The 17007-nt window shown below is 46.3% G+C and overlaps 1 protein-coding gene across 3 annotated transcripts in view; it reads left to right on the top strand.

Annotated features, from left to right (window-relative positions):
• ADCK1 (aarF domain containing kinase 1) overlaps positions 1-17007 on the top strand; it is a 118904-nt gene that overhangs the window by 82841 nt on the left and 19056 nt on the right. For 2 of the 3 annotated variants that reach the window (XM_070415842.1, XM_070415832.1), the window contains one exon: positions 11119-11235. In XM_070415842.1, the coding sequence (XP_070271943.1) occupies positions 11119-11235 (117 nt within the window). Of the gene's footprint in view, positions 1-11118; positions 11236-11353; positions 11393-17007 lie in introns of all 3 variants that reach the window. The other variant, XM_070415823.1, reaches the window with a different exon arrangement.

Raw genomic sequence — 17007 nt, 5'->3', positions numbered from 1 at the left:
CAGGCAGCAAAATCTCAGACATATGCCGAAGCAATTTCTTCTCTGATATTGCTCCTAGGGTAATGGAAACTAAAGAGAAAATAAACAAATGGGACTACATCAAAATAAAAAGCTTTTGCACAGCAAAGGAAGCCATCAACAAAACAACAAGAAAGCCCACTGTATGGGAGAATATATTTGCAAATGTTATCACCGATAAGGGTTTAATCTCCAACATTTACAGGGCACTCATACAACTTAACAAAAGGAAGATAAACAACCCAATCAAAAAATGGGCAACAGACCTAAATAGATACTTTTCGAAAGAAGACAGAAGAAAGGCCAAGAGACATATGAAAACATGCTCAAAGTCACTAATCATCCGATAGATGCAAATCAAAACGACAATGCTGTACCATCTCATACTGTCAGAATGGCTATCATCAACAAATCAACAAACGACAAGTGCTGGCGAGGATGTGGAGAAAAAGGGGTTGGCTTTTAACTCTCAGAAGAGATTAGCCCTTCTCTCTTAACCCTGGAGCCCTGGAGAATGTGGGAGGGGGCGTCCCAAGGCCCTTAGGAGCTTTTCCAGAGCTGTCAGGCAGCACCCACTTGGGGAGGGTATCTTAGGACATTGAATGGGCAGGTCTCTTGCTCTGGTCTAAGATGCTCATGTGGCTTGGGGACATCGTGAGAAACAGCGGTAGTGTTTATACTTCTGCTATCCAGATCAATTAACAGAGGCGGGGAGACTGAGGGTGTGTCTACACTGGCCACCTAAGAACCGTAAAGTTTGGCTGAAGGGAGGAAAAGCCACAGCTGTGGTGATCACTGTAGCATCTTGACACATTTTAAAAAATCTTTTTATTGATTTTAGAGAGAGAGGAAGGGAGAGGGCGCGAGGGATAGAAACATTGATGAGAGGAGTGACCAAGATGGCGGCATAGGTAAACACCAGAGACTGCTGCCGCAAACAACCACTTCAAAAATACAACTAAAAGACGGAACGGACATCACCCAGAACCACAGGAAGGCTGGCTGAGGAGAGACTCTTCAACTAGAAGGAAAGAGAACAGCATACCGAGGCTCAGAGGAGGCTCAGTGTGGAAAATACAAAGGTGCGGAGATGCGCGTGCAAAGTGGGCTGGTGGCTGAGGGCGCGGTTGTCGTTTTCAATCAGGAGGGAGTCTCAGACTCTAAGCTCCAGATCTGGGCGAGTCTCTAGGGACTCAGACTCAAACGGGAGAGGCGGGATTGTCTGGCGTCAGTTGGAACGTGAGGGCAGCTTTCTCTCCGAGGTTTGCAGTGGTTGCTGGGGTTCTGAGAAGCAGAGCCTCTGGGAACGGACTGAGAGCAGCCATAACTAATCCCTCCGCCCGTCCTGTTGATCCCCTGTGACCTGCCCCGCCCAAGCCCTGCGCATAGCCATTTGCCGGATAGCCTCAGGCAAAGGCTAGATTAGCACCTCTCCAGAGGACAGAAGTTTTCCCACTGCAGATACAGGTGATTCTCACAGCCAGTTGGCCTGGTGGTCAAATCCCTCTAGTATTAACTAGAACAATCAAGGCTTAACTACAACAAGACTGCACACAAAGACCACAAGGGGGTGCACCAAGAAAGCATAAAAAATGCGGAGACAAAAAAACATGACAGAAATGGAGGATATAGAGCTAAACAACACAATTTTGAGGGTTTGCAATAATGTGCTAGAAGCTGCCAATAAACTTGATGAGAGCCTCACGAAATCTAATGAGACCCTCGATGCTGTGATAAAGAACCAACTAGAAATTAAGCATACACTGACTGAAATAAAGAATATTATACAGACACCCAACAGCAGACCAGAGGAGCGCAAGAATCAAGTCAAAGATTTGAAATGCGAAGAAGCAAAAAACACCCAACCGGAAAAGCAAAATGAAAAAAGAATCCAAAAATACGAAGGTAGTGTAAGGAGCCTCTGGGACAGCTTCAAGCGTACCAACATCCGAATTATAGGGGTGCCAGAAGATGAGAGACAGCAAGATATTGAAAACCTATTTGAAGAAATAATGGCAGAAAACTTCCCCCACCTGGTGAAAGAAATGGACTTACAGGTCCAAGAAGCGCAGAGAACCCCAAACAAAAGGAATCCAAAGAGGACCACACCAAGACACATCATAATTAAAATGCCAAGAGCAAAAGACAAAGAGAGAATCTTTTTTTTTTTTTTTTTTAGGTTTTTTTTTTTTTTAATTTTTATTTTTCGCTAAAAGTATTACAAAGGGTATTACATAAGTGTCCTTCCCCCCCCCCCCCCCCCCCCCCTTAACAAGCCCCTGCCCTCACTTACCCCCCAGTGTCTTATGTCCATTAGTTATGGTTATATGGATGCATACAAGTCCTTCGGTTGATCTCTTACTCCCCTCCCTCCAGTCCCCCAACCCTCCCTGGTCTTCCCACTGCAGTCCAACAATCAGTTTGAGGCAGCTCTGCCTCTGTATCTATTATTGTTCAAAAGTTTGTAATGGTCTTAATTATCCATGAAAGAGTGAGATCATGTGGTATTTTTCCTTCATTGACTGGCTTGTTTCACTTAGCATAATGCTCTCCATTTCCATCCATGCTGTTGCAAATGGTAAGAGTTCCTTCTTTTTAACAGCAGCATAGTATTCCATCGTGTAGATGTACCACAGTTTTCTAATCCATTCATCTACTGATGGGCACTTAGGCTGTTTCCAGATCTTAGCTATGGTGAATTGTGCTGCTATGAACATTGGGGTGCATATATCCTTTCTGATTGGTGTTTCTGGTTTCTTGGGATATATTCCTAGAAGTGGGATCACAGGGTCAAATGGGAGTTCCATTTCCAATTTTTTGAGGAACCTCCATACTGCCTTCCATAGTGGCTGCACCAGTCTGCATTCCCACCAGCAGTGCACAAATGTTCCTTTTTCTCCACAACCTCTCCAGCACTTGTCGTTTGTTGATTTGTTGATGATGGCCATTCTGACAGGTGTGAGATGGTACCTCATTGTTGTTTTGATTTGCATCTCTCGGATGATTAGTGACTTTGAGCATGTTTTCATATGTCTCTTGGCTTTCTGAATGTCCTCTTTTGAAAGGTGTCTATTTAGATCCTTTGCCCATTTTTTGATTGGATTGTTTATCTTCTTTTTGTTAAGTTGTGTGAGTTCCCTATAAATTTTGGAGATTAAGCCCTTATCAGATATGACGTTGGCAAATATGTTTTCCCACGAGGTGGGTTTTCTTGTTGTTTTGTTGATGGTTTCTTTTGCTGTGCAGAAGCTTTTTATTTTCATGTAGTCCCATTTGTTCAGTTTCTCTTTAGTTTCAACTGCCCTAGGAGCTGTATCAGTGAAGAAATTGTTTTGGCATATGTCTGAGATTTTGTTGCCTTTGTATTCTTCTAGAATTTTTATGGTTTCCATTTTGAGTTTATTCTTGTGTATGGTGTAAGTTGGTGGTCTAGTTTCATTTTCTTGCATATATCTGTCCAATTTTCCCAACACCATTTATTGAAGAGACTATCTTGGCTCCATTGTATGTTCATGCCTCCTTTGTCAAAAATTAATTGAGCATATTGGTTCGGGCTAATTTCTGGACTCTCTATTCTATTCCACTGATCTATATGTTTGTTCTTGTGCCAGTACCAAGCAGTTTTGAGAACAGTGGCTTTGTAATACAGCTTGATATCTGGCATTGAGATCCCACCTACTTTGTTTTTTCTCAGGATCGCTGCAGCTATTTGGGGTCTTTTTTTATTCCAGATGAATTTTTGGAGAGTTCGTTCTAGATCTTTGAAGAAGGCCATTGGTATTTTAATGGGAAGTGCGTTGAATTTATAGATTGCTTTGGGTAGTATGGACATTTTAATGATGTTGATTCTACCAATCCAAGAACATGGTATGTTCTTCCATCTGTTTATGTCTTCCTCTATCTCTTTTGTCAACGTCCTGTAGTTTTCTGAGTAGAGGTCTTTAACCTCTTTAGTTAAGTTTATTCCTAGGTATCTTAATTTTTTTGGTGCGATAGTAAATGGGATTGTTTTTCTAATCTCTCTTTCTGAAAGTTCACTATTGGTGTAAAGAAATGCCTCAGATTTCTTGGGGTTAATTTTGTATCCTGCTACATTGCCAAATTCATGTAATAAGTCTAGTAGCTTTTTGATGGAGTCAAAGAGAGAATCTTAAAAGCAGCAAGAGAAAGAGACTCAATTACCTACAAGAGAATACCCATACGACTGTTAGCTGATTTCTCAACAGACACTTTGCAGGCCAGAAGGAAATGGCAAGAAATATTCAAAGTGATGAATACCAAGAACCTACAACCAAGATTACTTTAACCAGCAAAGCTATCATTCAGAATTGAAGGTCAGATAAAGAGCTTCACAGATAAGGAAAAGCTAAAGGAGTTCATCACCACTAAACCAGTATTATACGAAGTGCTGAAAGGTATCCTTTAAGAAGAGGAAGAAGAAGAAAAAGGTAAAGATACAAATTATGAACAACAAACATGCATCTATCAACAAGTGAATCTAAGAATCAAGTGAATAAATAATCTGATGTACAGAATGAACTGGTGATTATAATGAATCAGGGACATAGAAAGGGTATGGACTGACTATTCTTGGGGGGGGAAGGGGAGTGGGAGATGCGGGAAGAGACTGGACAAAAATCGTGCACCTATGGATGAGGACAGTGGGTGGGGAGTGAGGGCGGAGGGTGGGGCGGGAACTGGGAGGAGGGGAGTTATGGGGGGAAAAAAAAGAGGAACAAATGTAATCTGAACAATAAAGATTTAATTAAAAAAAAAAGAAACATTGATGAGAGAAACATTGATCGGCTGCCTCCTGCACGCCCCCTACTGGGGATCAATCCTGCTTCCCTAGGCATGTGCCTGACAGTTAGTTGAACTGGTGACCTCTTGGTGCACGGGTCGACACTGAACCAACTGAGCCACACTGGCCAGGCTTGGCATATTGGTTTTGGTGGAAGGTGTAGTCACTGGCAAAGTTGAGCTCTTTGAGGAAGTTGGGAGTCAGGTCTGTCTGGATGCCCTGAGTATGCTTGACTGGCTTCTTCTCAGCTGCCACCAGGGACGTGGATGCACAGACCCTCTTGTGCCTGTAAATAAAGATGCGCAGACTAGATCTGGTGACACTGCCCCAGCCTTGACATTCAAACCACCAGTTCAGTGAAAACTTGGCTCTCTCAGACAGGTAATAATATTACGTAATTAGCATTATGCTCTGGAGTCTAAAATAAGCCTCCACTTGCATATCTTATTTCTTTCATTCCTTTTTTCCTCAGTGATTGAGCATTTCCGGAGCCTGTTGCTATTGCTAGGAGCTGGGCATGTATAGTTGAGTAAGAGATGGTTGGCTCCTGCCTGGGAAAACGACCTATCTAGTGAGGGACAGACATACAGATGTGTTGCTGTGTACAAGTTGGTGATGCTATGTCAGAGACTTACTTATCCATGTTTCTTTGGATGCCCAAGAGGAAGGACTTAATTCCACTCTGGATATGGAGCTCAGAGGGGGCTTCCAAGAAGTGCTGGTTATACGAGGGAATAGGCAGTATTTACTGAATGTTCCTTTCGCTGCACTGAGCACTATGCAGATAGGATGACAGTGAATTCTTCCAGCAACCGGCATCCCATTTTGCAGACGGCAGTCAGAGTGGAGATGCTCGGGCTGCAACCCAGCTTTTCTGACTTCGACTCTGCTACTTGGCTGAGGACATTCTGTTGCCTCTTACCCGGCAGGGTTACTCTTCAGAGCTAGAACTATGAGCCAGACAAACAGAACCATCTCCTCCACGGTTCCCATGGAAACAGCAAAATTGTCCCCTGGCTGGGTCCAACTGGCATCTGCCAGACCAAGACATGTAATAATAATAATAACACAAATTTTTGAGACGAGGATGCCAAATGGGTAAATAATTAATGTAACTATTTGACCTGCTGCTTCTAAAACCTGAACGCCATTCCTAAGACGGTGGTAGCGTTAAGGTTCCTGAGTCATTAATTTTGCCTAAATAAATAACAAGTGGGAAGCAAATTTTGTGTGCTGAACACCCAGTCCAGCTCTTAAAACTGGAGATAGATTGCTTTCGCACACTGGCACCCCATCACAACATCTGTGGGTAATTAAGCCTCAGCAAAGAGTTTACCTCTCAGTGTGCACAGCACCTTCCAGTGGGGTGTAATAGCCTCAGCCCTATGCTGTAAATCTCCGGGCTTTAGACAAGGACTGAATGCAGATGCGATGGTGGGGAGACGGGAACAGGGTGAGGAGGCAACCAGGCTGAACGGTCAAGACCAGGGCATTTGTGGATTTGGCTTCAGAGTGTGTGTGCTGGGGGGCAGGGACAGAACAGGCAGTGAGGCCTGTGACTGACCTGGGAGACAGCTAGGACAGGTAGGAGGGAGAAGCCTGGTACCCGCAGGGTTTGGGACAGGAAGAGATGAGAGTGTAACTGTACTCATGGAGGTGGAGATGGGCATGGGCGCCATCTTTTGAGTAGGGCCACTCCACAGCTTCTTTTCTTTTTAAAAAATTTTATTGAATTTATTGGGCTGACACTGGTTAACAAAATTATAGAAGTTTCAGGGGTCCAATTCTAGAATATATCCTCTGTGTATTGCACTGTGTTCACCACCCCAAGGTCACGGGTCCTCAGTGGGAGGCCAGGAGCTGGGCCTCCCCAGACACTGTAGACAAGCCTTGCTGAGCATCAATGATTCTCTCTCACAGCTTTCTCAGAATCTCAAAGATGCAGAACTGCTGATGGATAACAATCAATATTAGTTAAGCTTTTTACATGCTTATGCTGTTAGACATTTTTAAAGTGCATTATATGTGTTTATGTTTTAATCCTTATAAAAGCCCCACAAGGGAGATGCTGGTATTAGCTCCATGTCATCAGTGAGAAAGCTGGGCCTCAGAGAGATGAAACCTTTGCCCAAGGCCACACAGCTTCCTGGTAAGGGGCAGAGGCAGGCTCTGCACGAGGCAGTCAGCTCCAGAGCCTACACACTCAGCCTCTGTGCTCTTCTGCCGTGTGACAACTTGTGGGAGAAGATCTGAATTATGCTGCACTGTCTGTACCATGAACCCTGAGCTCTGGTTGTGTATCAGAACCACAGGTGAAACTGCGAGGCTGTCACATGGCAGCTGCTGGTTGTCCAGCCACTGCAAGGTGAGTGCTTCTGTGTTGAGCACCAGGACTCCACCCGTGCTACTTGGAAGTAGGGAGTGTTGCTTCTATTGTGATGGTCATCACGCTCTTACAGGTGGGGAAACTGGCCCTCAGAGAGGTTATAAAACTTGGCCACAGCCACGCAGCTTGGAGGAGACACAGCCGGGGCTCCGGCCCGATAGACTGTCTCTGAGGCTGTGGCCCTGGGTGATGGGCACTGGTCCGGATGATCCAGGCCTTGCTTCATAGGTGTGTTGACCAAAGCACAGGAACAAAGCGGAAGCCATACTGTGAGACAGGCCCAGGGTCTGGAGCTGGAATTTTCCAGAATCTGGGCTCTCTTTCTTTAGGGCAGGTGGATTCCACAGCAGCGGGACCTCCAAGGAGACCCAGGATGCAGAGGTCCTCATGGCCGGTGTGACCCTGCCTGTGGGGTCAGCAGGTGCCCTGGTCATGAGCCTCCCAGGGTTTAGTTTTGATGGGGCGGGTTGCGGGGCGGGGGGCAAGTGGACAGTAGTTCTTCTTATTGCCACTTAAAAATTTTCCTCTTTCATCTTTCCTGTCCTTGATAGAAAAAGCAGGGGAAAGGGTCAGTGGTGCAACATGGGTGTCTGGGTGAAGTGAGTTTCCCCTTACATCCCAAACCCTCTGCCCACATGCTGATTCAGGGGCAAGTCCCCGTGTCAAGCCAAGCTTCTCATCACGGAGCAAGAAGCAGGTTTACATTTTGCAGTCATTTCCATGTGACATCAGGGAGGGTCAGTGTCTTCCCTGAGCTCCCAGGACAAATGCCTAGATCTCCCAGGCTTGATATGTCTGTCACTTCATATCTAAACACTTGAAGCAAGGAATGTATTCTGCTGTGAGGCTGGGATGTTTGCATTTTGGGGTGGTGGGGGAAGGTGGTAGAGAGGGAACCCAGCACACCCATGACCCTGGTTGACAAGCCCGGAAAGTCTCCAGCCTTTAGATTCTCTTTCTATCAGTGGCTCCTTCATGGCTGACACGTTGCCCAGGTGGCTCAGATGAGGGTGTAACCGCCTGTCGGCAGAGCCCCAGGTGCCCACTGCCACGCTTCTGTTCCAGACACACCGAGGGAAGAACTTAACCCCAAATACGTCCCTTGCGCTCGGAAGCCATAAACAACAGCAGCAGACTTGCACTTACATTTTTTAAAAAAATATATATTTTATTGATTTTTTACAGAGAGGAAGGGAGAGGGATAGAGAGTTAGAAACATCAATGAGAGAGAAACATCGATCAGCTGCCTCCTGCACATTCCCCATCGGGGATGTGCCTGCAACCAAGGTTCGTGCCCTTGACCGGAATCGAGCCTGGGACCCTTGAGTCCGCAGGCTGACGCTCTATCCACTGAGCCAAACCGGTTAGGGCTGCACTTACATTTTTAAAGATACCTTTTGAAAAATGCCAAGCAAAACTGAATTTCAAGTTCAGAGTAACAGAGAGTCACAGATTTTCAAATGGCAAAAGCTGCAGGAAAGTAGCAAACCAGAATGCACCTTGATTGCAGTGAACCCTTTGTTCCAGGGAGCCCGGAGTCTTAGGCTTGTGCACAGGCCCTAATTATGCTCAGAGCTCCTTATCGAGAGGGGCAGGAACAGGCTCCTAGCTAATGAGAATCGGGATGTAGAGGAGCTAAGGGCTGGACTAAGTCACACAGTTGTTAGCAGAACTAGGAACAGGGAACAGGTGTTTTGATGTCAGAGCTGCTCTCTTACTGCTAGATGAGTTTTCGGGATTTGGGATGAGGGAAGTACTTATTCCCCAAACACTTGAATTAGCTTCCCTTGTTTTTTTTTTTCTTTTTTTAAAATATATTTTGTTGATTTTTTACAGAGAGGAAGGGAGAGAGACAGTCAAAAACATCGATGAGAGAGAAACATCGATCAGCTGCCTCCTGCACACCCACACCGGGGATGCGCCTGCAACCAAGGTACACGCCCCCAACCGGAATCGAACCTGGGCCCCTTCAGTTCGCAGGACGATGCTCCATCCACTGAGCCAAACCAGTTAGGGCAGCTTCCCTTGTTTCTTTTCTTCCTTTTCTTTCTTCCTTTTCTTTCCCTCCCTTCCTTCCTCCCTTCCTTCCTTCCTTCCTTCCTTCCTTCCTTCCTTCCTTCCTTTCTTCCTTTTTGTTTTAAACTCACCTTAGGATATTTTTTTCAATGATTTCTAGAAAGAATGTGAAAGGGCGGAGGGAGGGAGGGAGGGAGAGAGAGAGAGAGAGAGAGAGAGAAAGAAAGAAACATGGATGTGAGAGACATATGGATTGGATGGATTGGTTGCCTCCCACATATGCCCTTAGTAGGGCTGGGGAACCTGCAACCAAGGTATGTGTCCTTGACCAGGAATGGAACCTGCAACCCTTTGGTCCATGGGCTGACGCTCTAACCACTGAGAAAACCAGCCAGGGCCCTTGTTTCTTTATTTGTAAGTAGAAATAAACCCATCAACTTGTTGGGGAGACGTGGTGTGCTGATAGCCGGTAATTCCTCCTTCCTAACCGTCGTGGGACTGATGGGGGTCGTTCACTCACATGGCAGCCCAGCAGCCCTTGGTGCAGTCCAGTCTCTTGCCTCTTCTTAGGGAATTCTCTTCTCTTTTTAGCTATTAGGTGTTTTCAGAGTCAGAGAGGATGGGAAAGCGTATCAGTTGAGAAGGCATTTGTCTACAGGTAATTGATAGCTCGACTTAGAGCAGTGGTTTCTCAACTTTGGCTGCACATTAGAATCACCTGGGAATCTTTAAAATCCTGATTTCTGGGCCTCATCCTCCGGAAATTCTGTTTCTTTGTTACTAATGTTGTGGCCTCACCCCATAACAAAGAAAAAGAATTTCCGGAGGGTGAGGCCCAGAAATCAGGATTTTAAAAAGATTCCCAGGTGATTCTAATGTGCAGCCAAGGTTGAGAACCACAGATTTAGAGGATCTTAGACACAGAAAGGGTTTCTTTTCCTCACATAGCAAGAAGACTCACAGAAGTTGCCTGCTGATGGTCTTAGTGGTTTAACAATATTAGGGCTGACACCTCTGATTTACTTGAATTTTTACTCATGTTGCAAGGGGGCTGCTGCAGCTCCCAGTACCGCACTCACTTAAGGTAGGAAGAGAAGTATAAGAATCGTTGCATCATCTGCAAACATCCCTTTTCTTATCTAGAAAATAAAAACCTTTCCAGACCCCCTAGCTGACCTCTACTATGTTTCATAGCCAGAGCTGTGTCACATGGCCATACCTATTGCGAGGCTGACCAGGAAGTATTTAGTATTTCCTGTCTCTGGGAAAGAGGAGGATTGGGAATAGGTGTTGGATTAGGATCCAGCATTGTCTGCTACAGGGTATTGTAGGATAGGGCAAGAGAAAACTTGTAATTTCCTGACCGAAAAATGGATCATCCAGTGAACATGCATTTGTTCATACATTTAAACATTCATGCATAGGTACAATACACCAATTTCACAGGTGTGGAAACTGAGGCAGAGGGTTAGATTTGTGTCAGGAGCCTGAAATGAGCCTGGTGAGAGAGGGAAACAGCTTTTAATGCCAACTCTTGCTCAGGTGTGAGAAGTTCCACACATTTTCCCCTGAGTCCCAGTTTTAGTTTTGGCTGTTAATTGTGCCTGGAAGGCATTAAAGAGGGTAGGGAAGCCTTCTCTGGTCCCCAAGCAGGAGGGGTCTCTAGAGGAGGGGGCTGGGGCTTGGCTGGTGGAGGAAAGCAGCCTGGCCTTCTCTCTTGTCCTGCCTCCCACTTTCTCACCTACCACTGCTGAGGCCCCTCTCAGGCCTTTTCTCCTATTCCTGGGAGGAGTGTCTGCTGTTGCCTGGCTCTCTGGGCCTCTTGGTGGTCCTCGCCCTTCCCCACCCCCCGACTCCCAGCCCCCAGATTTTTCTGACCCACCCTTTCTTATTCCAGGTCCCCCAAATCTACTGGGAGCTGTCCACCAAGCGGGTCCTTCTGATGGAGTTTTTAGATGGCGGGCAGGTCAACGACAGAGACTACATGGAGAGGAACAAGATTGATGTCAACGAGGTGAGGCTGAGCGCTCATGGCTTCTGCTCACACAGCTAGCAGAAGCAGAGTCGGGATTAGAACCCAGGTCTGCATGACTTCAGGTCCTTCCTTGTCTGCCTTCCCATCTTCCTCCTAGGGATTTGCCTTGGACTGCTGTGGAATCTGGGCCACTTCGGTAACTCCCCGAGCCAGGAGTTGGAGCACTGACGAGAACTTTTCCTGCCCACGCACTGATTGCAGCTCTTCTCTCTCTAGCTTACATCCAGGGTCATTTCACCCATTCCATATGAACATTGTTCCATCTGATAGAGATGTGAGGGCTGAGTTAGTGCACAAGCCATGCTTAGCACAGCGCCTGGCCTGTGGTTAGTGTTCCAGATTGGGAGCTAGTTGATTATTGTTGTTTTCATTCTTAGTATCCTCCTTTACCATGAACGTTTACTGATGGCCTGGCCCCCTGTGCCAGGCCCTTTCTGCCCTGGAACCTTAGGAGGGAAGTCTTACTGTCTCTATTTTACAGGTGAAAAATCAGAGACTTAGATCTAACTTATTTTTTTTCTTTTTTTTTAAAATTAAATCTTTATTGTTCAGATTATTACATTAGTTACTCTTTTTTCCTGCCATAACTCCCCTCTACCCAGTTCCAACCCCACCCTCTGCCCTCACTCCCCTCCCACTGTCCTCATCCATAGGTGCACGATTATTGTCTAATCTCTTCACTCACCCCCACACCCTTTCCCCCCCCAAGAATAGTCAGTCCATTCCCTTTCTATGTCCCTGATTCTATTATAATCACCAGTTCATACTGTTCATCAGATTATTTATTCACTTGATTTTTAGATTCACTTGTTGATAGATGTGTATTTGTTGTTCATAGTTTGTATCTTTACCTTTTTCTTCTTCCTCTTCTTAAAGGATACCTTTCAGCATTTCATACAATACTGGTTTGGTGGTGATGAACTCCTTTAGCTTTTTCTTATCTGTGAAGCTCTTTATCTGGCCTTCACTTCTGAATGATAGCTTTGCTGGATAAAGTAGTCTTGGTTGTAGGTTCTTGGTATTCATCACTTTGAATATTTCTTGCCATTCCCTTCTGGCCTGCAAAGTTTCTGTTGAGAAATCAGCTGACAGTCGTATGGGTACTCCCTTGTAGGTAACTGATTTTCTTTCTCTTGCTGCTTTTAGGATTCTCTCTTTGTCTTTTGCTCTTGGCATTTTAATTATGATGTGTCTTGGTGTGGTCCTCTTTGGATTCCTTTTGTTTGGGGTTCTCTGCGCTTCCTGGACTTGGAAGTCTATTCCTTTCACCAGGTAGGGGAAGTTTTCTGTCATTATTTCTTCAAATAGGTTTTGAATATCTTGCTGTCTCTCATCTTCTGGCACCCCTATAATTCTGATGTTTGTACGCTTGAAGCTGTCCCAGAGGCTCCTTACACTACCTTCGTATTTTTGGATACTTTTTTCATTTTGCTTTTCCGGTTGGGTGTTTTTTGCTTCTTTGCCTTTCAAATCTTTGACTTGATTCTTGCACTCCTCTGGTCTGCTGTTGGGAGTCTGTATAATATTCTTTATTTCAGTCAGTGTATGCTTAGTTTCTAGTTGGTCCTTTATCACAACATCGAGGGTCTCATTAGATTTCTTGAGGATCTCACTACATTTATCGGCGGTCTTAGCAGTCTTTTCGAGGATCTCACTACATTTATCGGCAGTCTCACCAGTCTTTTTGAGGGCCTTACTCAATTTATCGGTGGCTTCTAAACAGTTCTTTAAAGACCTTAAAAGTGTGGTTTTGAACTCTATATCCAACAGTTTGCTTTCCTCCAATTCTGTTGTTTGTGTCCTGTTTCTTTGTCTTGGCATTTTTTATGCTTCGCTGTGTCGATAGAGTGCCTTTCTGTGCTAAGTGTCCTAATTACCTGAGGTAGACACTCTTGGTGCACCCCCTTGTGGGCTTTGTGCACAGTCTTGTTGTAGTTAAGCCTTGATTGTTGTAGTTATCACTGGGAGGAATTGACCTCCAGGCCAATTGGCTGTGAGAATCAGCTGTGTCTGCCGTGGGAGAACTTCTGTGCTGGAGACACCCCCCTGGGGCTAGACTTCCTTCGATGGGGCTTTGGTGCTCACTGAGTTTGCCCCCTGAGTGTGTCTTTTATGGTTCCATGGAGCTGCAAACTGGATGGTCCCACTCTGACCTCTGGGCTTCCTGGCTCCTGGATCTCTAGGGAAGTGCTAATCTAGCCTTTGCCTGAGGCTATCCAGCAAAAGCCTCCCTTCAGTGCTTGGGCGGGGCGGGTCCCACGGGAACAACAGGGCGGGGTTAACAATTATGGCTGCTCTCAGTCTTGCCCTCAGAGGCTCTGCTTCTCAGTGTCCCAGTAATCGCTGCAAGCCCCACAGAGAGAAAGCTGCCCTAGGGTTCTGAGCGATGCCAGACAGTCCTGCTTCTCCCGTATGAGTCTGGGTCCTTAGAGACTCACCCGGAACTGGAGCTCAGAGCCTGAGACTCCCTCCCAATTGAAAACGACAACCGCGCCCTCAGCCTCCAGCCCGCTCCGCATGCACTCCACACCTTAGTATTTTACTTCAGCACTGCGCCTCCTCTGAGCCTTGGTATGCTTTTCTCTTTCCTCCTAGTTGTAGAACTTCCACTCAGCCAGCCTTCCTGTGGTTCTGGATGATGTCCGTTCCATCTTTTAGTTGTATTTTTGAAGTGGTTGTTCGAGGCAGCAAACTCCCGTGTTTACCTATGCCGCCATCTTGGTTTTCCTGTCAGCAAGACTTAGATCTAACTTATGTAAGGTTCCAGATCTTAATGGTACCACATAATCACTAGCCAGATAAAGATTCAAGTCATTTCTAACACCCCGACAGGCTCCTTCATGCCCCTCCCAGTCCATACTGCCACCCTGACTTCTGACACCAAAGACTAGTTTTGCTTACTACTGAACTTCATGTAAATGAAATCATACAGTCTAGGCTTTTGGGTCTGGCAAAAACTCTGTTCTCTTCCATTGGTCTATGGGTCTATCCTTACAGTAATACCATTAAAAAATATATTTTTATTGATTTCAGAGAGGAAGGGAAAGGGTGAGAGAGATAGAAACATGAACGATGAGAGAGAATCGTCCATTGGCTGCCTCCTACAAGCCCCCTACTGGGGATTGAGCCTGCATCTTGGGCATGTGCCCCAACCGGGATTGAACCATGACCTCCTAATTCATAGGTCGATGCTCAACCACTGAGCCACACTGGCTGGGTTACCATACTGTCTTAATTGCTTAGGCATTCCTAAGGAATCAATTACTTAATTCCTTAATCTCTTGCCCCAGCGATTTCTAGTTTTTCTAGTGTTTGTATGACCCAGAAAGCTCTTTGGTATTCTGAAATGATGTCATTAAATACTTTCACAGAAACCATAGGCTGGCAGGGGGCTCTGAGCCATCGGCTCCACTGTGTTGTGGCAGACCAATGGTGATGTTGGGAGTAGACCGGCAATAGGTCCTACTTTGTAGAAACCAATCTATTATGTCTCTTATCAGCTAACATCAAAGCCACAGGTCTCATGGAAAACTGGTGGTATGTGTGTGTGTGTGTGTGTGTATATGTGTGTGTGTGTATGTATGTATGTGTATATGCAAGTACACACACACACAGAGTATGAAACACCCCGCATTACTGAAAGTTTCTTACAGGTTTCTGAGGTTCTAGGATTGTGCGACTCAGGGAGCCCATCTCTGGAGTGACTCTTGCTCCTGAGGACGGCCTGACTGTGTGTATTCCTTGGGGAGGGAAGTATAAGGGACAGATAGGGGTGACAAGGGCCAAATCCTGGGGTGTAGGGTGGTTATTGGCATCTTGGCTACTATAAGCTGGTGACTCAGCCAGAAGGTGGGGCTCAGTAGGGGTTGGCTTTAGAAGGAATCTCGAGTTGGGTGGGGGTAGCTCCAGACCCCTCCAACCACTTGTGGAGTCATCCCACTGCACTTTGAAGAGGCCCTCTCACCCTGCAACATCCCAGCCCCACTGGGCCTAGCATGTGAGGACCTCAAGACCAGCCTAAGTAACCATTCACAATAGACTCGGGTAGGGAAACACCAGGTTAGGAAGCAAGAGACTTGGGTTCAAGCTCTAGTTCTGCCAGTGGCTCACTGTGTGACCTTGGACAAATCACTCTCCTTCTCTGGACCTCAATTTTCTTATTGAAGGTTTTGGATTACCTGGACTTTAAGGGTATGTCCTGCTTGGATATTTGAGAGAGCAATGATTCTCAGCTTGCTGGGAGCTAGGACTTGAGCCAGCTATTTCAGAATCACTGGGGAGCTTATTTAACAATGCAGATTCCTGGGGCCCACCCCAGATTTACTAATCAGAATCTGGGAGGGGGAAAGGATTGAAGAATATGCATTTTTAACAAACTCTCTAGGTGGGTTCTGGTACTCATTGAAGTTCAAAAACCACCTTCCCTGAGACTGGACAAAAAATTGTACACCTATGGATGAGGACAGTGGCGGGGGGGGGGGGGGGGGGGGGCTGGGGGGTGGGGGAGGTAAGAGCGGGGGTGGGGTGGGAACCGGGTGGAGGGGAGCTATGGGGAGGAAAAAGAGGAACTGTAATAATCTGAACAATAAAGATTTAATTTAAAAAAAAAAAGAAAGAAAAACAAAACAAAAAAACCCCCAAAAAACCAAAAAACAAACAAACACCACCTTCCCCAGGCCCAGAAGACCTGGGCACCTAGGTTTATTTGCACCTCTGGGAACAAGGCAGCCCTGCACAGCTGTTCTCATCTGCCAGGGAACGTGGGGCTGTGAGGAGCCAGCAGCCTGCAGGAGCCCTTGTTTGCTTGTATCTCTGAACCTAGCAGCAGATATTACCGAGGGCCTGACCCATGTTCATATTTGCCAGTCACTTTAAGAGCTGGTGACAGTGACTGCCATTGATTTCATTAAAAGTAAAGGTCGTGCGGGAGCGCGTTCCCAGGCTGGATGGAGCCTCCTCAAGCCACAGGACGACTATTGATTGCAGGACTTTTATTGAGGGTTAATTGGATTTCAGTGAGTATGTATTTAAGACCCAGCCTGGGCTGAGGCCCAATTGAATTTGTGTGAAATCAGCTGAGAGAAAGGTGACAGAGTCTCGAGTGTGGGGTTGGCAGAAGGGGCACTGGAGGCCCGGTGGGCAGACATCTGCAGTCTGGGAAGAAAAGGGGTAGGTGTAGGGATGGGGGGCTCACAGAGAGAGACTCCAGCGTCTCTGTTCTGGAGGCCTGGGGGCCAGCAGAGGGAAGAGGGCTGGGACACCCCGTGGTCATCATGTGGACTTGGATTGAGTCCTCTGTCCTCGGATGGCTGTCCTGGTGTGCGGTGTGGCCTCCAGGTCTTTTCCCTCTTGTCAGGGTCAGGAGGGGAGCTGGGGTTTAGCTCTTACTTTGAAAGTCTCCCCACTAACTCTCCTTTTTTTAGGCCCTCAACTCCTGTTTTTAGAGGTTCCAGGTGCCCGCAGTTGCAGCCTGTCTGGTCAGAGTTCCTCATCTATATAGTTGGAGTGGCAACAATATGTACTTCACTTGCCATTGTGCAGACTTTGCAAGCTGTGAAGTTCTATGAAAAATCATTTATAATTCATGGGGTTATTCTTCACAGGGGCATATCTCCCTCCGTAGAATCGTTGAGAATCTTGCTTCCCTCCTGTCCACCTACTCCTGTTGTCTGTGAGTGATGGTCATTGATTGAGTATGCTGACTCCCCTCCCCATCTCCTTAGAGTTTCCCCTTGTCCCCCCATGCCACCA

The sequence above is a fragment of the Myotis yumanensis genome, unplaced genomic scaffold, assembly GCF_028538775.1.
Source record: "Myotis yumanensis isolate MYYU_CA2020_CCGP unplaced genomic scaffold, mMyoYum1.0.hap1 SCAF_1, whole genome shotgun sequence".
NCBI lineage: Eukaryota > Metazoa > Chordata > Mammalia > Chiroptera > Vespertilionidae > Myotis > Myotis yumanensis.
The sequence above is the reverse complement of the archived record's forward strand: the minus strand, read 5'-3'. Positions and strand labels throughout refer to the sequence as shown.